The sequence below is a fragment of the Sus scrofa genome, chromosome 1, assembly GCF_000003025.6.
Source record: "Sus scrofa isolate TJ Tabasco breed Duroc chromosome 1, Sscrofa11.1, whole genome shotgun sequence".
NCBI lineage: Eukaryota > Metazoa > Chordata > Mammalia > Artiodactyla > Suidae > Sus > Sus scrofa.
In genome coordinates this window covers 249946517-249967979 of record NC_010443.5, presented here as the reverse complement: position 1 = coordinate 249967979, position 21463 = coordinate 249946517, and the positions used below count along the sequence as shown (strand labels likewise).

General features: G+C 42.9%; 1 protein-coding gene across 1 annotated transcript in view; it reads right to left on the bottom strand.

Annotated features, from left to right (window-relative positions):
• The window catches only part of ELP1 (elongator complex protein 1), a 75021-nt gene that overhangs the window by 12591 nt on the left and 40967 nt on the right, over positions 1–21463 (bottom strand). The window contains exons 15-31 of the mRNA XM_001924394.6: positions 20793–20899; positions 20091–20194; positions 18339–18392; positions 18142–18247; positions 16948–17063; positions 16516–16589; positions 15391–15469; positions 15209–15288; positions 13351–13488; positions 13157–13242; positions 12696–12844; positions 10901–11024; positions 9899–9996; positions 7689–7890; positions 5147–5208; positions 1544–1606; positions 743–803 (exon numbers count right to left, since the gene is read on the bottom strand). Of these exons, the coding sequence (XP_001924429.4) occupies positions 743–803; positions 1544–1606; positions 5147–5208; positions 7689–7890; positions 9899–9996; positions 10901–11024; positions 12696–12844; positions 13157–13242; positions 13351–13488; positions 15209–15288; positions 15391–15469; positions 16516–16589; positions 16948–17063; positions 18142–18247; positions 18339–18392; positions 20091–20194; positions 20793–20899 (1703 nt within the window). The remainder of the gene's footprint in view (positions 1–742; positions 804–1543; positions 1607–5146; positions 5209–7688; positions 7891–9898; positions 9997–10900; positions 11025–12695; positions 12845–13156; positions 13243–13350; positions 13489–15208; positions 15289–15390; positions 15470–16515; positions 16590–16947; positions 17064–18141; positions 18248–18338; positions 18393–20090; positions 20195–20792; positions 20900–21463) is intronic.

Below are 21463 nucleotides of genomic sequence, written 5' to 3'. Positions count from 1 at the left end.
GAAGCAGCTGTGGATGTGATCATCTCCTGTTAAATATTTCAGCATCTCTAAGAATAAGGGTGTTCTCTAGATAAGCGCAACTATTACATGTAGAAAATACACCAATTTGATTTTTATCATCTAATATACAGTTCATATTCAAGTTTACCAACTATTCCCAAATACAAAGATTCTTAATGGTATCTTATCATAGGTTTTTAACATTTAAGTATGTTATGTGATACTATTTAACAGCTTAGCATATTTTAAAACTCTGGTCAGGAGTTCCCGTCGTGGCGCAGTGGTTAACGAATCCGACTAGGAACCATGAGGTTGCGGGTTCGGTCCCTGCCCTTGCTCAGTGGGTTAACGATCCGGCGTTGCCGTGAGCTGTGGTGTAGGTTGCAGACGCGGCTCGGATCCCGCGTTGCTGTGGCTCTGGCGTAGGCCGGTGGCTACAGCTCCGATTCAACCCCTAGCCTGGGAACCTCCATATGCCGTGGGAGCGGCCCAAGAAATAGCAACAACAACAACAACAACAACAAAAGACAAAGGGACAAAAAAGACAAAAAAAAAAAAAAAACTCTGGTCAGAATTAAATATCGCACCCCGTGGGGAACTCCCAACTGACTCGAGCTCATGAGTCCTTTCATCACTGACATGATTAAAAGACGTGATTCCTCAAGCGGTGCTCTGCCATCTCCCTCTCCTCCCCATCTCCAAACCACCAAATGAGGAATTCCATCTAAAACATCACCCTCACCTTCTAAAATGGAAGGCTTTACATTGGTTTCTATAATATCCGGTCTGTTATATTTGTGTACCTAAAAGGAAAAATACCACATTTTAGGCAGGAAAATTTTAAGTTGCTGGAGAGTTAAGATACTTGGAAATGGATCACTTTCAGAGGTGACCAGGGTATTTTTCAGAGGAGCAGGCCAACTACAAGGCAGCCAAGAAAACGCAATTAAAATTCATTTCAGTAAAAAACAGTACTATTTCACATTCAGAGGAATAATTCCAAACACCAAGAATACTTTTTTTTTTTTGTCTTTTTGTCTTTTCTAGGGCCACACCTGTGGCATATGGAGGTTCCCAGGCTAGGGGTCGAGTCAGCGTTGTAGCCGCTGGCCTACACAACAGCCACGCCAGATCCGAGCCGTGTCTACGACCTATACCACAGCTCACGCAATGCCAGATCCTTAACCCACTTATCAAGGCCAGGGATCGAACCTGTAACCTCGTGGTTCCTAGTCAGATTCGTTTCCATTGCGCCACGACTGGAACTCCTCAAGAATACTTTTTTTTTTTTATATGTAATGATTTTTGTTTTTTCCATTATAGCCGGTTTACAGTGTTCTGTCAATTTTCTACTGTACAGCCAAGAATACATTTTTTAAGTGGTTTTAACAACACTGCTTATCCATAAACAGGGAACTATTTTTACAGAATTTCACAGCCTCAGCAGACAAGGGACTCCAGCTGACACTGTCTCCCCTGTGCAGGCTCCTGCTCACTTACTCAGGAGCACCTCACTCAGGAAGGATTTGTGAGGTTCTCCTACCAGTCTCAGAGCTTCTTCCCAGGCAGCTCCTTCTAACAGCAAGAGCACGGCTTCCTCATAATCCTGACAAGGGAACATCAATGAAAATAACAGGTTAATGGAGCAAGCGTGTCACCTGCCACCATATAAACTGCAAAACTGCCAAGAGAGCTGCATCTATCTGCCCTTCCAGCCCATCACTCACAGCCCCAGTTCTTAGCATGGTTTCTGGCCTACAGTATGTGCGCCATATTTTTTTTTTGTCTTTTTAGGGCTGTACCCTCGGCATGTGGAGGTTCCCAGGCTAGGGGTCGAGTCAGAGCTATAGCCGCCGGTCTACGCCACAGCCACAGCAATGCCAGATCCGAGCCACGTCTGCGGCCTACACCATACCTCATGGCAACACAGATCCTTAACCGACTAAGCAAGGCCAGGGATCAAACCCGCAACCTCAAGGTTCCTAGTTGGATTCGTTAACCACTGAGACACAACAGGAAATCCCAAACCTGCATTCTTGAAGTTATTGTCGTTGCGCAGTGGAAATGAATCTGACTAGGAACCATGAGGCTGCAGGTTTGATCTGTGGCCTCGCTCAAAGGGTTAAAGGTCTGGCGTTGCCAAGAGCTGTAGTGTAGGTTGCAGACGCAGCTCAGATCTGATATGGCTGTGGCTATGGCATAGGCCAGCAGCTGTAGCTCTGATCGGACCCCTGGCCTGGGAACCTCTATATGCCACAGGTGTAGCCCCCACCCTAAAAAAAACCAAAACCCTGCATTCTGAGACAATGTTGGGTCCTCAACCCACTGAGCCACAATGGGAACTCCCATCATTCCACCTTGTTTCTACGAATTTGACTACTCTAGTTAGCTCATGTAAGTAGAATCATATAATATTTGCTTTTTTATATCTGATTTATTTCACTCAGAATGTTTTGAAGTTTCATCAAGGTGAAGCATGTAAGAGGGTCTCATTATTTTTCATGACTGATTAATATTCCTGCGTGTGTGTGTGTACACACATATATCACAACTTATTTATCCATTCATCTGTCATTGATGCACATTTGGGTTGTTTCCACCCTTTGGCTGTGATGTTGCAATAAACATTTGCATAAGTTTTTTGGGTTTTTTTGTTTTTTGGTTTTTTTTTGCTTTTTAGGGCTACACCCATGGCCTATGAAGTTCCTAGGCTAGGGGTCCAATCAGATCTACAGCCGACAGCTTATGGCACAGCAGTGTGGAATATGAGCCACATCTGCAACCTACACCACAGCTCATGGCAATGCCAGATCCCCAACCCACTGAGCAAGACCAGGGATTGAACCCGCATCCTCATGAATACTAGTCGGATTCATTTCTGCTAAGCCACAATGGGAACTCCCTACAAGTTCTTTTATGGACATGTATGTTTCCATCTCTTGAGTATATACTTAGGACTGAAATAAACTACTGAGTCATACAGTAACTCTTTGCATACCTTCCTCTCGCCTTTTTTTTTAAAGGGCCATACTTGAGGCACATGGAAGTTCCCAGGCTGGGGATTGAATCAGAGCTGTAGCTGCTGGCCTATGCCACAGCCACATCAACACCACATTTGAGCTGTACCGCAACTTATGCTGCAGCTTGTGGCAATGCAGGGATCCTTAACCCACTGAATGAAGCCATGGATCAAACCTGCATCCTCAGGGATACTACTCAGGTTCTTAACCTGCTGAGCCACAAGGATAACTCCAATTCTATGCTTTTTTTGAGAAACCACTTCTTTTCCACAGCAGCTGCACCATTGTGCAATGCCACTAGCAATATGCAAGGGTTTTTATTTCTCCACATCTTTGATAACACTTCTGTTTCATTTTTTTGATTAAAACAATTTTAGCAGGTATGAAGTGATAGTTCACTGTGGTTTTGATTTGCATTTCCTTAATGAACAACAATGTTCTTGTGCTTTTTGTCCATCTGTATATCTTCTTTGTAGAAATAGCTATTCAAGTCTTTTGGCCATTTTTTTAACTGACTTGTCTTTTTGTTGTTGAGTTGTAAAAGTTCTTTACATTTCTGGACATAACAGAGAAACTATAAAACAATATGCTTACTGAACGAACACAAAATTCTCAAGAAAACTGAATCCACCAATATAGAAAAAGGGTAATACATTATGACTAAGTTGGGTTTAATGCAGGAATGCAAGGTTGGTTTAATATTCAAAAATTAATAAAATTTACCCTATCACTGGTTTGAAAACAAAAGAAAAACATTCATCTTAGTTGAAGATGCATTTGGCAAAATTCAGTACCTGCTCATGATAAAAACTCTCAGAACCAGAAACAGAAGGAAATTTTCTCAACCCAAGAGGACAAGGATTGGCAAATTTCTTCTGTATAAGGGTGGACATTAAATACTTTAGGCTTTCTGAGACAGACTGCCTCTGTCACAACTCCACAACTCTGAAGTGCAAAAGCATCTACAGACAATGTGTAAACAAATGGTAGGGCTATCTCTGTTCCAATAAAACTTTACAAAAACAGACGGTCAGCCAGATTTGGCCCATAGGCCATAGTTTGCCAACTCCAACAATGGCCCTACCATGTTCTCATATCTATTAAAACAAACAAACAAACCCAGAGTTCCCTTGTGGCCCAGTGGGTTAAGGAACTGGTGTTGTCACTATAGCAGCTTGGGTTGCTATTGTGGAAATTCTACATGCTGTGGGCATGGCCAAAACAAACAAACAATACCTGCCCCCCCCCCAAAGAACTAGCAAACATCACACTTAAGGGTGAATAACTGAATCTCTCCCACTAATATTGCTCACTGTAGACAAGGCCAAGAGTTAAAAACTCTACAAAGGCCCATACTTAGGGAGGTTCCTACACTTTTGTGAGTTTTTACCTTCAGGAGCCCTGCCAGGTTCTCACAGTGAATATCAGAGGGAAATATGCTCTGGCAGGGGCAAGAGAAAAGGAGCCATATGAAAACACACCCAGAACACATTGATCTTAACAAGACTGGCTCTTAAACTACTTTGCCAGAGCCTAATTAAGTGGGTTTTATAAGGGCCTAACCCATGTGGGGGAAGGGAAACTAGAGCACCCTCCAACCTCGTGTCCTACCTCGGTTAAAAAAACTAAGAAGCACTTAAGTTCACAGTTGTTGTACATGCTCACTTAAAGACTGAGACCGAATCACAGGACTACACAACACTTCTCTTCCCCCCTGTCCCCGCCACTACCTCATCGCCATATCACTAAAGGCCTATTTATCAAATTTCCTTTCACCCACTATGTCGTGGTAGGCTTTCAACACCAACAAAAAAAACTACAAGGCACACAAAGGGGACAAAAAGATAGTCTGAAGAGCCACAGCAAGCATAAGAACCAAACTCAGACCACTAGTGCATTTTATAGAGCAGTTCTTTGGTATTCTACCCTCACAGAAATTTTAATTATTTAGAGATATACCGAATTTATATTTCCTAAGTCAAGTCGGCAAGACTGAAGGCCTGCAGGGCAAATATGATCTCAGGATTTCCTAAATACCCCCAGTTCCTTTAACTTTCATGGTTGCTAAGGTACAGCTGAAAAGTCCTTGCTTTGGGGAAGTTTTAGAAGGGAGGAACTGAGTTTACCTGGGCGTACTGTTCCAAAACGGCGGCTGCATCACTGTACTTCCTCTGCTCAACAAGCTTTCCTGCAAGAGCAATAATACCATTTACCACAGCTGGCTTACTAAGAATAGCGTTACCAAAACTCAAAAAGGGATTTGGTGGGACTATTTAAATCAAAAGGGTCTCCTACAAGTTGGAGACTGAGCTCTATACAGTATATATCCAAAATGAGCTGCTTTAAAATAGCATTTTCAAAAGTGTTCCCCAAGACTGTTCAAAGGATAATAAAAGGCAGTATCCAAGAAACCATTCTCAGGTCATGTAAGTCTGTGAAGCATTGGGCAAAACAGTGTTAAACATTTGTTTGCTAAAATGCTTCATTAATATGTCTTTATTGTGTATCAAACTATATACTTTGTCAATTTTTGTGAACGATACAGGCAGGAATACCATGGAGTCTATCTTAAATGGCAGTTATAATCTAAACTCAGCATGAGATGTGAAAATCACATACAGTCAGAATGAGCCATTAAAAATGATTTGCAAAGACACAGATGGGAAACTGACTGGCTAATCCATTTTGTTCCTCTAATAGGAAGAGAGTGCTGTTTCTTGGGTTGAGCACTAGAGGGAGGTAGTTGGCTTATGTTTCCAATCATGTACTATCTCTAAACATTAGAATCGCTCCCTCCCGAGATAATCTCACTATGAGAGGAACACAGGACCAACCCAAAGTTAACTAAGGGACTGGCACGTTCACGTCTCTCATGTCACACTAATTATCACTGACAAAAACAGGAAGAACTATCTCCACTATTTAAATAGCTAATTTTCTTTCTTTTGGAGGCTTGCGTAAATGTACATATCAAGTGACTCCACCTTAAAACACAAATCTTTGACCATTGCCGCCTCCCCCCCCCTTTTTTTTTTACTAATAAACTAGAAGAACTGGGTATACTCCATTATAAGGCATGATAAACGGCAACCTAAGAGGAGCAAAGAACAGAAGATAATAGACCCCAAGAATAGAGCTGGAAGGTGTAAGCTACCAATAACAAGTTTCTAGAGAAGAAATATCAATGGAGCCAGAATAATAGTTAAGAGGACTCAAGGAAGGGCTTCTCAATACTTATAAAAAGAGCACAGCTTAAGAAATTGAAAGGGCTTACAGAAGAGCCCACATATCTAATAACCAGAAAATACCAGAGTAAGAATATCACTTTTTTTTTTTTTTTCTTTTTTTAGGGCCACACCCGCAGCAATAAGGAAGTTCACAGGCTAGGGGTCAAACAGAGTTGCAGCTGCCGGCCTACACCACAGCCACAGCAACATGGGATCCGAGCCGTGTCTGCGACCTGCACCACAGCTCATGGCAATGCAGGATCCTTAACCCACTGAGAGAGATTGGGTATTGAACCCAAGTCCTCATGGATACTGGTTGGGTTCATTACCACTGAGCCATGACAGGAACTCCAGAATCTCATGTATTTTTTATAATTCCAAGTGGAAAAGAACAATGTGAAATAGCTAAAGAAAATTATGTATATACACTTAACTGGAATTTTTCCAGAACTGCTTTCATAGGGAAGATCATAATATATACAAGACTCTTAAAAAGTAAGGGGAAAATACACCAGCCAATCACTTACTTCAAGCATGGCTGAGAGGGCCAGAGCCCTACACATTTCTCCCTCCCCCAGGCACTCTGGGAATGCCACTCCACTCTAGGAAATCAGATTCTGGAATAGCCTCACCTCTGGTTCCAGCAAACCCTAGACCCTGAACAGATAAACTGCCTTTGCTTTTAGACTGCTTATATATCTGGCCTCATTTCTGAAAACTGCTATTATGGTTTTGAATGATGTATTGTCCATATTTGAATGGCCTCATCCCAAAATTCATCTTTACCTTCCTACAGGGAACATGGCCACCCAGCTACACTGTAGTAGGTACAGCTATAAGATGTGAATTTTGGTGAATGAGATGAAAGAGTGTTAGCGAGGTCATTTAACTTCAGTGGTCTCTCATGACTCTGGCTTTTCCCCTTCCTAAGGACTGGAATGCAGATGTGGACAGAATCCAGCTACAACTATCTGCCTGAGTGATGGCAGATTCACACAATGGAAGGACTTGTCAGTCCCATGAGAGAGAGAAGCAAGCTACTTTCTTTACGGTGCCGCTGTATTGTAGCAGTTCAACCTTTACCTAATAAATCATTCCAAATTAACTTTCTTTTATTTTTTTTTTGGGCTGCACCCGTGGCACATGGAAGTTCCCAGACTATGGGTTGAATTGGAGCTGTAGCCGCCAGCCTACGCCACAGCCATGGCAACATGGGATCCTTGACCCTGAGCAAGGCCAGGGATTGAATCTGCATCCTCATGGACACTAGTTTGGATTCATTTCTGCTGGACCACAATGAGAACCCCAAAATTAACTTTCATCAGTGGGCATGAGAGTGCCTCAAGGTATGCTGCCTTTCATTGATCTGCAAAATTGTCAAACAAAACCAAAGAAACACAAAACCTTTCTCATTTTGGAAAACCCAGATGACTGTGTTTACCTGCCAGAGTTCTGCCCAGGCTAGCCAGCTGGTCTTTGTTCAGTTCCAGCTGGGCTGCCACACAGAGCGCTTGCCGCCAGTTGCCACAAGCCAGAAAGGCGCTGAGAGCTTTCTCGTGGGCACCGCAGCGGGCAAACACAAGCCCCGCTGGCTCATGGAGGTGCTCTTGCAGCAGATGCTCCCCATAAGCAATGCTGATGTCCTGGGATAAGACGAGACATAGGGTCAGGGAGGAAAAAGTGATAATTATTTTTTAAATCTCCAATGTGGGCTGTTTTGGTCATTATACTTAAAACTCCCTGGAATTACTTAGAAAAACCCTGGATGACCAGTGTGTTCAATCTTTCTTCCACTCAAAACCTTACTGAGGATGTGCCATTTCGCCAACAAATAATTACTGAGTACTATTCTGGGAGTGAGAGTAATACAGGAATGCAAAAAATAAAACCAAACAAGCAAAAAAAAAAAAAAAAAAAAAAAAAAACCCCAAACAATAACAAGCACCACCACCAAGTTCTTGCTCTTGCGGTGAAAGAGAACGAACTTATAAACACAATACAGTCTATGGCGTAATAGGCACACAGTGGTCAACGGACAGAGAGCCCGGGGCATGCTATTTTGGGGCTGTGAGGAGAAGCAGCCCGGCCAAGAGTCAGGGGGGAGTATTCCAGGCCGAGCACAGAAAGCACCACGGCCACCAGGTAGGAATGCATATGGAACACACAGGAAGGAATAACAAGAAGGCTGGTATGACGGAAGAGCACAGGAGAGGAACAGACAATGAAAATGAGAGCAAACAGGCAGCTTCTGGCCAAATTCTCTATTCCCTAGGTTAGTATTAGGCAGGGAAACACAGGGATGTAACACAGGGTCCCTGTCCTTCAGGGGACCCATGGCCTGGTGAGACCAACAAATCAGTCTATCATAGGTTGAAAAATGCCTTCGCCCAGGTAAGAACAAGGTGCTCTGGGAGCTCAGTGTTTGGCATCTCATCCAGGAATGGCTTTCCAGCAGAGGAGACCTGAGAGTTAAGAAGGACCAGTAGGAGAAGAAAAAAAAAAAAAAAAAAAAGAAGGACCAGTAGGTCTAAAGGCAGGCAGGCAGAGGGCCAGCAGAGGCAGCTAATGTTAAATAGGCAGGCAGGGGCCAGGTCATAGAACATGGGCAATTTGTGGACAAACTGAAAATGGAGGTGATGATGGCACAGTCTCCACATCCCCGGTTCTCAGGCAAGTCATTTCCCCATGTGAAAACTGTGCACAACACCTACCAGGTTGTTAAGAGAAGTACAATACATTTAGTTGATAAGCCAAGTATCTGGCAAATGAGAAAAGCTAAACAGATGTATGGTTTTTTCCCTTCTTTCTCTTTTATTTATTTTTTTTGTCTTTTTGCCTTTTCTTGGGCCGCTCCCGCAGTATATGGAGGTTCCCAGGCTAGGGGTTGAATTGGAGCGGCAGCCGCTGGCCTACGCGAGAGCCACAGCAACGCAGGATCTGAGCTGCGTCTGCAACCTACACCACAGTTCACGGCAAAGCCGGATCCTTAACCCACTGAGCAATGTCAGGGATTGAACCCACAACCTCATGGTTCCTAGTCAGATTGGTGAACCACGATGGGAACTCCTCTTTCTTCCTTTATTTCAAGGTCACACCCTCTTCATATCAAAGTTTTCAGGCTAGGGGTCAAATCAGAGCTACAGCTGCTGGCCTACACCATAGCTACAGCAACTAGGGATCCGAGCTGAATCTGCAACCTACACCACAGCTCATGACAACACTGCATCCTTAACCCACTGAGCCAGGGATTGAACCCACGTCCCCCTGGATACTACTCGGATTCATTTCAACTGCCACAATGGGAAGGAACTCCGAAACAGATGTTTGTTTAAAACACACCAAATATCCAGAAATATATGGGAAACATTAGCACTATTCAGGATGACTGGTGAGGGTGGGCAGGATGGAAATTGCCATGGTATTTTCGGTGAGGAACCAGTGACAGAGCAAGGTTTCTGGCCTGGGAAAGCTCTTCAGAAGAGGAACAGGTCAGGGCTGTTCCCTCTGACCTTGAAGATAAGAACCTCAAGATGATAATTAGTCTGGAGATAAACCTTGAAACCAAGGACAGTGTCCAGGACTCCGGATACGCCCCCTTTCCAAGTGAGCACAAAGCAAAATGAAGAGAGTCTTGTTTCCCATGTTACACACCTTGTACTGCTGCGAGTCCGGCGGGTATAACTCCAGGGCTTTGTTATACAAATTTTTATCTTTTATTAAGTTTAAGCATTCTGGGAAGTACTCCGGCCCTGCAGGAATAAGATTCATACACACATAAGCTTAAAACTTGGGAAGCATAATGGATTTCATTTCTATCAATGGTCCCTACCTAAAATCAGCAAGGGACCTTTTAAAACCTGCATGATCAAAACAAAATGCAGGAACGTGAATTTTAATGAGCACCACCGGAGATTCTGAGGTCTGAGAAGCACTAATTGGGATCAGAGTTGTACATAAAAGGAATTTTACACCATCCCTGATAAATGACCATCCAGCCCAGTGTTCTCACACCCCCCTTAATAAGAATCACCCAGGGAGCTTATTACTCGTTCATATGCCTGCATCCTACTGCAGCTCAGCTGAAGCAGATTCTCCAAGGAAGCAGAAGCTGAATGCTTAACAAGCACCCCAGGCAACCCTTCCTTGACCCCGTCTCAGCCTTCAGGAAAGAATCACAATTGCTAAAGCCAGAGGTCTGGCACCGGTCAGGGATGGGGTTAAGCAGAATACCGGGCACTGTGCTGGTTCTACTCCGCATCACTGTCAGTCAGAGCCTTGTCTTTTGGGCACTGCCAGCAGGCACCGCCACTCAGACAAGCTGAATTTCCTTTAGGTGTTTGCAAACACCAAGAAAAGAATGAATTATCAACCAATTTTGATCCTGAGACATGAAAGTGAATCTCAAAGCTGATCACTCTTAAAAGGATTTTCTCTATCTTGGCTTTGGTGCCCCTCCAGCCCATTCAAAGACATCTGCTTTACCCTCAGGTTTTCAAAAGATATGATACAAATAAGGTACCTCACTGTTAATATTTTCTACTTTGGAAATTGAAATCAATCTGTCTAAACAAACATGTGACTTCAATATATACCTCACCTAGTTCCAAAGATTATTTGAAGCAGATATAAAAACATGCTAGTCCTCACACTTACCACATTTGCTGAGGTGGCCAATGGCTTTTTCATACCGTTTCAGGTATTTGTCTATGGTGAACCGCTGATAATTTGTTTCCATTTTCTTAAGTGTATTAAGAAATGGAAGATATTCTTTAGGATCCTAAAAAAAATTTTTAATGTTTTAAAAAGAACTTTAATGCTTATCATTATAAAAATGAAAACAAACACTAATTATAGCAATAAACCCAAAGCTGCATGATTTTTAAAATATATACTATATTAATATGGTATACAAAAAACAACTTTTTTTGTGTTTTTTTTTTTGTTTTGTTTTTTGTTTTTGTCTTTTAGGGCCATACCCATGGCATATGGAAGTTTCCAGGCTAGGGGTCAAAGGCCTATGCAACGCAGATCTGATTGGCGTCTGTGACACCGCAGCTCATAGCAATGCCAGATTCTTAACCCACTGAGGGCTCAAACTTGCGTCTTCATGGATACTAGTTGGGTTTGTTACCACTGAGCCATGACGGGAACTCCCCAAAAAACAACTTTTGGTAAAGATGCTTTAACATATGGGTGTTACTAATTAGTGCAAGGCATTACACTTGGAGCTGTTTTCATGACACTTCATGTCCTCCATTTGCAAAGACCAGGTGTTAAAACAAAGATAAAATTATACTGAGTAGGACACAAAACTGCGGCCCTGCAAACCAAGTTTTTATTGGCACAGACTCTCTTCTCCAGCTCTGCGCCATGTCGCACAAAAAAAAATCTGTTTTCTGGGAGTTCTTTGTGGTGCAGCAGGTTAAAGATTGAGCATTGTCACTATAGCAGCTTGGGCTACTGCTGTGGCCTGGGTGCAATCCCTGACCTGGGAACTCCCACATGCCCAGGTGAGGCCAAGAAAAAAAAAAAACAAAAACTTGTTTTCTTCCTAAAGAAGAGCTGCTTCTTGTTCTTAATTTCAATGGTTAGACGGGATGAATACAGGAACAAAATCTGAGAGTAAATAATTAAATGCTCGTGTATGTGATTAAATGCTCATGCATGTGATGTAAAAGGCCAAACAATCAACAAACATGTAGTAAGAATCTGTTACATACAAAACAAAAATGCAATATAAACCTTATCCTCAGGAAACTTACAATCTAGTAGAGGATATAGATGGTACTCGGGTAGGCCCTGGGCGCCACAGAGGCATACAGGAGGGCCATCTCATCCAATTCCTGGTTGGTAGGCGGGCGGGAAAGAATGGCTAACGGGAAAAAATGCTACCTGGGCATCCTTCAACCAAGATGAGTAAGAATCAGCCAGGCGAGTGATAGGGTCAGGGCAGTGAAGCCCAGGGCCCTTGGGAGATGGAGGTAATGCTACCTGCAAAGGGATATGGCAGCTGGGAGACAAAAGCACTATCTTCCCTCCACTACAGAGAAGAGGATTAACACCAAGAGATGAGAACAGAGAGATACATCAAGACCAGGGATTTCTAAGCATTATATATTCTGAACTTCACCCTAGGGGAAATGGGGAGCCCATGAAGGATTTTAAGCAGATAAATGAAGGATCAATTTCCGCGTTGGCAAGGAAAGAGCAAAGAAAGGAAGGATGGGGAAGAAATGGAAGTGGCAGAAAAACCACTTTGAAAAGCCCAGAAGAGGGATAATGAGCTAGGAAGCAAGGGCCCCGGAGACTCGCAGGTCTGCCTCCAGGCCGGTACTGACAGCATTAAAATCAGACCACGTACCTACCGCACTGTCAGGAACAGGGTTTCACGCTACCATGTCTACAGAAACGAAACCGAGAAACACGTCAAAGCAGTAACCCCACATACCTTCTGTGACTTCTCAGCTACCATGAGGACCAAATCAAAGTTGTAGGTCCCGAGAGAATGATCATATAATTCATTAACATCTACCAGAAGCAGCAAATACTTCAGGGCCTCTTCGGCACTCACAGCATCAGGAACCAGGGCAGCATTTCCTGTCGGTGTATAAGAACACACAACAGAAGAAAACCATTTGGGGAACCCCCCCCCATACTTAGCAACATAACCAAAAAGACAAAGTAACACATTTTCTGGACAGAAATGGACACCAGATGAACATATTCTTTGACTCTTTTGTACCAGGTTTACAGGGCAGCACACACACAAAACGGACCCAGTCCCTAAAACGGAGACCCAAAGGCCACAGGCTACATCGGTGACTGGCCCTGGTCCTGGTATCTCCAGAAGACCAAAGACCCCCTGTCAGCCGAGGCCCCAACATACACTCTTGGTCGACATGTCTCTACCTTGAAGCTCGTGTACCTTCTGCAGCACAGTTTCCAGTTCTGGAGTTGTTTTCTTCACATGAGACGTGAGTATTGATAGGCAGTACCTGAAGTAGTAAGTGAAGGCACCAAGATGAGAGGGACACACAGGCGGAATAAAAGCAACTACACACTTCTGTCATTCACAAGATGCCAACTAATGACAGCACACGTACTTGTGAGGATTTATGTTCTCCATGGCTGCTCTCATCGCGTCGCAGATAAGGTCCACTTTTTTCCCATCCGGATCACTGGACGGCTGGACAGTGGGGGTAGATGGTGGAGGGTACATGGTCTTTGTAACATCTTCTTCCCTAAGAACAAGTGTGTATTCAAAGGTCACTAACCAAACACGTGTCCTGGCTATCAAACTACTTATTAATATAAACCATGGAGTGCTGATGACATAATAAATGATTAAAGTACTCAAATATAAGGTGAAAAATGGAAAAACTTACTGAGGAAATGAAAACATGTCCACAAAAGACACAGGAATGTTCAGAGACGTATTTGTATAGCCCCAAACTGGGTACAGTCTAGGTGTCCAGCCACAGGAACGTGAAGAAATAGACTAGTATATTTATACTATGGCATACTGCCGAGTGGTAAGAAAGAATAAACTGATACATGTAAAAACATGGCTGAGTCTCAAGATAATAAGCTGAATGAAAGAAGCTCTTTACACAGAAGAGTATATAGCATATGACTCATTAATATCAGGTTCTATAGTGAAAAACTCAAAAGTGCCATTGCCTAGAAGGTGGGGACAGAGACCGATGAGAAGGGACGTAGACAAACATTCCAAGATGAGGGAAATGTTCTCTATGTCAATAGGGATAAGAAGAACATACCTGTCAAAATTCAGGGAATGGTACGCTTATAATCTGTGCATTTCACTATAGATAAATTTGACCTGGGGAGGGGGTAGAGCCCATAGCCAAAGACCATGCTCTAGTTCACGGAAGCAAGGTGAGGCAGTGACAGGTAAAGTGGACGGATGTCTACAACTCCCTTGAAATCTAAGTTAAAGATGAATGGTGGGTGGACAGATGGTAGGTAGTGATAAAGTACAGGAAAGCAGGAAATGCAAATCTAGGTGGTGGTTAGAAAAGGTCTCTCGGAGTTCCCGTCGTGGCACAGTGGTTAATGAATCCAACCAAGAAACATGAGGTTGCAGGTTCGAACCCTGGCCTTCCTCAGTGGATTAAGGATTCGGCGTTGCTGTGAGCTGTGGTGTAGGTCGAAGATGTGGCGCAGATCTCACATTGCTGTGGCTCTGGTGTAGGCCCACAGCTACAGCTCTGATTGGACCCCTAGCCTGGGAACCTCCACATGCCGCAGGAAGGGCCCTAGAAAAGGCAAAAAGACAAAAAAAAAAAAAAAAAAAAAAAAAGAAAGAAAGAAAAAAAGAAAAGGTCTCTCAACTTTTTCTATGCTTAAAAATTTTCATTAAAACAAACAAACAAAACAACAACCCCAAGGATTTCTCATTACAGTTCAGCATGCCAAGAACCAGACTAGTAACCATGATGATACCAGTTCAACCTCTGGCCTTGCTAAGTGGGTTAAGGATCTGGCATTGCTACAAGCTCCAGTGTAGATCACAGATGCAGCTCAGATCCAGCACTGCTGTGGCTGCAGCGTATGTGGGCAGCTGCAGCTCCGATTCAACCCCTAGCCTAGGAACCCCCATATTCCACAGGTGTGGTCCTAAACAGAAAAAAATAAAAGCAGAAAAAAGTCATCACAAAAAAGATCCTATTTGTTTCAATTTCATGAGAAAAATAGTTTCAGATGTACGCCTAAAAATAAAGTCAAATAATAATTTTAAATGACATGTTTAAAGACCTTAGTTCTAAAAAGAAGGGAAAAGAGTGAAAATGCAGTACATGTAGCACCTAAGAGTTATAGAGATTAAAAAAAAAGATATTGAAGATTTAGTGATTCTTCTCCATTTATCTGTTCCATTTCCTTAACCAGAGAGGGAAAATTATGGATACGATAGGATAGTCATGAATTATTCAAAACACTTACTTCAATTCTGTGAAAAACAAATTAATATGATTTACAGAATCGATCTGTCTTATGAAGGTGTCCACATTTTCAAGAAACACCTACCAAAAAAAGAGCAAGAAAGGACAAAACATTTTAGTTTGGATCATAGTTTGGATCAAGCTTCAAGTAAGCTATGGTAAGAATCAGATTTAGAATGTTACCTTAGGGTTATGATCATGAATCAGATTGAGATTAATTCTCAGTTTTCTCATGCATTCAAATGCTTCTTTAAACATAAGTCTGTGAAGAGAAAATGTACAGGGCATTTCACAAAAATTAAGCTCATTTGGACTCAAGCACATTTTCATACTAATATAAACCAGCTAAAATTAGACTACAGCCTAGCTACTCCTGAGTTTCTACTCTGAAGTCCTAAGATGAAGAATATCAGGTACCAGGCTCATCTACCTTCCTACAAGGTGTGATGTTGTCCTGATGGCCCTCGGAAAACTACATTCCCGCCCGACCCCCACCCCCCACCACGAGAAAATCATTACAGAACTTCGGGCTACTTGCCTTTCTTTTTTTTTTTTTTGTCTTTTGTCTTTTTTGTTGTTGTTGTTGTTGCTATTTCTTGGGCTGCTCCCGCGGCATATGGAGGTTCCCAGGCTAGGGGTTGAATCGGAGCTGCAGCCACCGGCCTATGCCAGAGCCACAGTAACACGGGATCCGGGCCGCGTCTGCAACCTACACCACAGCTCATGGCAACGCCGGATCCTTAACCCACTGAGCAAGGGCAGGGACCGAACCCGCAACCTCATGGTTCCTAGTCGGATTCGTTAACCACTGCGCCACGACGGGAACTCCGGGCTACTTGCTTTTTTAACAGAATGTTAGTAGATCTTTCTAATATAAAGTTTCCCCTAAATTCTAAGATTCAAACAATGGATCATTTCCCACAACAGTGGCTAAGGCATTTTTGGGTCACAGGCCTTTGCCTAAGTCTGCTGAAAGCCTTGGGACTTCTTCCTTGATAAATACCCATAGATACAGGATGGTGCAAAATCTCCTTGGGTTTACAGGCTATCTAAAGCCCATATGGCTCCCTTTAGGCTAGGAAGCCCTGTTTCATAGGATGAGCCTCAGGATTCTTTCTGCTAGGAATGTCTATCACACCATGCAATATAAGAACCAAAGTGTGAAAAAAAGAACCTCTGAGAATCCGTCTGAAGACATCTGTAATGAAAGTCTTAAAGACTTTTGACATTTTACAAATTTTAATGCAATACTTGCTCTCTTTACACATAAGTAACAGTAGGTTAACTAGTCACATACACAGTACTCACTTGTCCAACCACTTTCGGATTTGAGCCAAAACCAGAGCTCGATGATGAACAACTTCTAAGTTTCCCCTTGGCATCTTCAAATAAATCAATGACATTTTTAATTAAATAGAAAAAATTTAAATACCCAGGATATATAACTTTAACTCTTCTTAGAGAACGAACACAACAATGAGAAATAAGCACACTTCTGGCAAAATTTAGTTCTGCTAAAAATTTATTTTGAGTTTCAAGAGAAGCTTCCCTCTCAACCTTACTGGGTAGAGCCTGTATTAATACTCTTTGCATAAAGCTAGTAACAGAGAACTCAGCAAGGAAAGGTTTGTAATAAATTAATACAAATAATAAGAGAGCCTAACCTACAACGCACAAGAATTCTGTTTGGTAGCTACTGCCAAACGACAATCAGGAACATAGCCAGAAAAATCAGCTTACCTGTAATATAAGCTTTGTGTCCTGGGGCACAACCGTGACAATGCGTGAACCCCTCTCCACCTTTCGCAGAGATTCCCCATTAGGCACGTGGCTGCTGCTCAGACCTGCCTGTAATGCTAAAGACACCATAAGCTAAGCCTTATGAATTGTCAGGGAGCTCCTGCTGTGGCACAGCAGGTCAATGATCCAGCACTGTCTCTAGAGCAGCACAGGTTCAATCCCTGGCCCAGCACAGTGGGTTTAAATATCTGGTGTTGCCACAGCTGTGGCGTAGGTTACAGCTGTGTCTTGAACTTGATCCCTAGCCTGGGAACTTCCGTATGCTGTGGGTATGGCCAAAAACAAACAAACAAACAAACAAACAAACAAAAAGATTCACTGTCAGGACAGCTCTATTAACTGCAACTGAAACTGAAGAAAGTAATTAGTAATTACCAACCAGGCTGCACTGCTCTCTCACTCTATCAGAAAGACCATTAGCCTTTCGGAGGAGCAGTCTCATCCCAGGCTCCTGCCCTCTCTCTCAGAGCCCTCACGCATAGGCACATACTCGACTTCTCAAAAGACACGGAAAACACAGGGAGGACTGACGGCTTCTCTCTGTCTTAGCTTTATCAGCATACTAGGAGCTTAGTGAAAGAGTGCCTGCTTCTAAGTTAGAAACAAAGAAAGTAAGTGGGCTCTTTCTAAAATAAAAAAACTGCACATGTGTGCACATGCGTGCGTGCACGCGCGCGCGCGCGCACACACACACACACACACACACACACTGTGAGGTGTGGAATACAGAAAACAATGCAGCCAATTTCCTACAAACCATGAGATGGAGTCCTTACATGTGCAGCAGAGGGTGGCCACAGTGAGAAAGGAAGGTTACAAAGAAGAATGAGCATATTACCAGTTTGGTATCTACATGGTAATTCCAAGTAAAATATCAGTTACATAATAACATTTCCTGAAAAAGTTTTGTTTACCTTAGGATGTATTGCTTAATGCAGGACCGCCTTCTCTTTGCTACCTGAGGTACTATGTTGAGATCAGGGGCTGAGTAAATGAACTCTAACCATTTTCTCCTGTCTAGTGCTTTATGATAAAAAGCCAAAGGTGACAAACTTAAAACTTGTCATCAAAACTTCAGAGGACAAATGATTTTAGAAGAGGGATTATTTTCTATTTTATACACTGAAAACTTACTTTTCAATGAAGCCTCTCTCAGGCAAAAACACAGGCAGGTATGGGAATGAGTTGTCAACAATAAAAACTCATCATATACTGCAAATGATGTGACATTTGAAGCAACCTACAAAAGGCCGGGAGGCAAGGAGGAGAGTTAGCTGTATTACTTGCAGTAGGCACTGAAAAAGACTCAGTATCAAAACAAGCCTCCATACCTCAGTGTCATTGATGAAAAAGCGACATCTGTCAGTCAGACCAAGGACACATTCCTGCAGAGAAATAAGATCTGAAATTACAAACAATTCTAACCAAACTAGTTAACTTTTCTATCACATGGTTCTACTGCCCTATGATTTCCTACCTAAGTGCTTGTAAGTAGGTCTGAATGAAGACATGTAAATTGTGGTTGGTCCGATGCACAGTGAACTATGATGCCATCCAAGGCATCAGGAAGCCCTGCCATTTCTATCCCTTACACGTCTCAAATACATCATCTTTCAGCCCCGTACTGACTCCACTTCAACTCCAACAGTCACTTCCACCCTTCTCCCTCTCAACCTACTCTCTCTCTACTGGGCTGACAGAGTAACCTTTAACATTCCTCCCTGATTAAGCCCATCAATTTCCCAATCTTCATTAAATAAGCAAATCCACAGTCTTTCCCATGGCCTACCACTGAGGTCTAGCCACTGCTTCCATTCAGTTCCTTGAAAAAGCTGAGCTCTTTCTAAGCTCACAGTATGTACAGTTCCTCCTCCCTGGAACACTCTCCCTTTATCAGGGATAAAACTTTCTTTTTCTTCACATCTCAGCACCACCTCCCGGAGGCTTTTCCAGACCACTAGAAGGGGATCTCCCCATCCTCAGAGCTACCATTCTCTGGTTAACCCCACACCCTGCCCTATTCTCTACCGGTAGACTCTGCTCATCTGCTCCATTCTTCTATCAGAGGGGATAACCATACACATATTGATAGGTTAAAAATGCCAGAAAGGGGAGTTCCCGTCGTGACTCAGCAGTTAATGAACCCGACTAAGAACCATGAGGTTGCAGGTTCAATCCCTGGCCTTGCTCAGTGGGTTAAGGATCCGGCGTTGCAGTGAGCTGTGGTGTAGGTTGCAGACTTGGCTCGGATCCTGCGCTGCTGTGGCTCTGGCGTAGGCTGGCAGCTACAGCTCCGATTAGACCACCAGCCTGGGAACCTCCATGTGCTGAGGGAGCAGCCCTAGAAAAGGCAAAAAGACCAAAAAAAAAAAAAAAAAAAAAGCCAGAAAGGAAAGAATTACTCAGCTGTTTTGCTTTGTAACCACTATATCTTACCACCAGCCATAATTACAGGCCTTCTATTATTTGATGAATGATAACCTACTGAACATTAGTTTCAAGATTACATTTCTGGAGTTCCCATCGTGGCTCAGTGTAACAAATTCGACTAGGAACCATGAGGTTGCGGGTTCGATCCCTGGCCTCACTCAGTGGGCTAAGGATCCAGCGTTGCCATGAGCTGTGGTGTAGGTCGAAGACGAGGCTCAGATCTGGTGTTGCTGTGGCTGTGGCGTAGGCCAGTGGCTACAGCTCCAATTAGATCCCTAGCCTGGGAACCTCCATATGCCACGGGAAGTGGTCCTAGAAAAGGTAAAAAGACAAAAAAAAAAAAAAGATTACATTTCTACTGCCACCCAGAGTTACTTATAAAACGTTGAATGTTCTGTACAACTGGAGATAAAAGTCTGCCAATTGTATTTTTCTGTTTTTGAATTTACATCTCCAAGGAAAGGAATCAACTAACTACTACATGCCAGGCAATCTCCTAATCCCACTTCATAGATGGAGAAGCTGAGGCTCAGTAAAGTGAGGAACTTCTCATGGTTGTCTTAAGATTTAGTGGACACTCAGGTCCACCTCATGCTATCAGTCCCTGGGTCACTGCTCTGATAGATACATTTTTCTGCCTTGTGTTCACCTACCTCTCCTCCAATCATGGCCAATTCCATCTGTGTGCATGGATAAGGAAATCGAACAGGAAATCCACCAGGGTTCTTCCATGGTTCAACAGCTGGAGAGGGTGACTCTGTAGGATTGGGGGATGAGGTTTACCAAGAGCTCATCTGCTCTTTGTAAAAAACTCTCACACCAATACTTGCTAAAACACTTAACATACAACTTAAATCACTTCACAAATGTGTCACTCATCAAAGTACTCCAGTTCATTATAAGAAAAAATACAGGTAGAACATACTTGCTAATCCCATTCTCCACATTAAAGTTTTCCAGGGTAGTTACAAGACCTCATAACTGGAGTTCCCGTCATGGCCCAGCACAAATGAATCCAACTAGAAACCATGAGGTTGCGGGTTCAATCCCTGACCTTGCTCAGTGGGTTAAGGATCCGGTGTTGCCTTGAGCTGTGGTATACGTCACAGATGTGGCTCAGATCCCACGTTGCTGTGGCTGCGGCATAAGCCGGCAGCTGTAGCTTTGATTCGACCCCTAGCCTGGGAACCTCCATGTGCTGCGGGTGCAGCCCTAAAAAGCAAAACAAAACAAAACAAAACACAACCAAACAAAACCTAATCATCACTGACACACTGATAAGATACTCACAAGTACATATTCTTAGGAATTAAACATATATCACAAACAGGATTTCCTAACATTCTGATACTCACCCCAAAGGTACTTAAGTATCTGGCCACCAGTCATCTGCAGTGCTACTGACTTGGACTTGGAGTTGCAACACAGGCTGATTATGCTTCCATCCACTGTCACAGATGAACTGACAAGAGTTAAAAAAAGGGAGATGAAGGTGTGAACAGACCACTTTTCTCAAAAGTAGTGACATTTTTTTCATTTTGCAGAACAGAAAAAGCTACTTTCCTTTGGTGCTGCACTGCCTATTTAAACAAAACATATACATAATAAATACAGACAGACACAAATGTACTATACAATAATGAACTGTTGCAAGCGCAAGCCCAGATAAAGCAATACCACATGACATTATCTTCCACTCTGACAATAAGCTAGTTTTATCTATCTTGTGAGGTTATCACGCCTATTTTGGCACCAATTCTAAATGACTTATTGCAACTTGCTACAATTTACTGTCTTTGGGAGAAAACATGATGCCAAATATCACTTTTATCTTCTCATACAAACTGTATTAAATAAAGCAGTGAATCTGTAGAACAGTGAGCAGGCTCAGTATCTCTATTTCTGTTATATTCTTTCACAGAAATCTATGGACTTCATTAATGGGAAGAGAGGTATCTGTTACTGTCATATTTTTTTCCTGAGCCCATGAACCAAGAGGAGACATGTCTTAAAGGAAGTGGAAAAG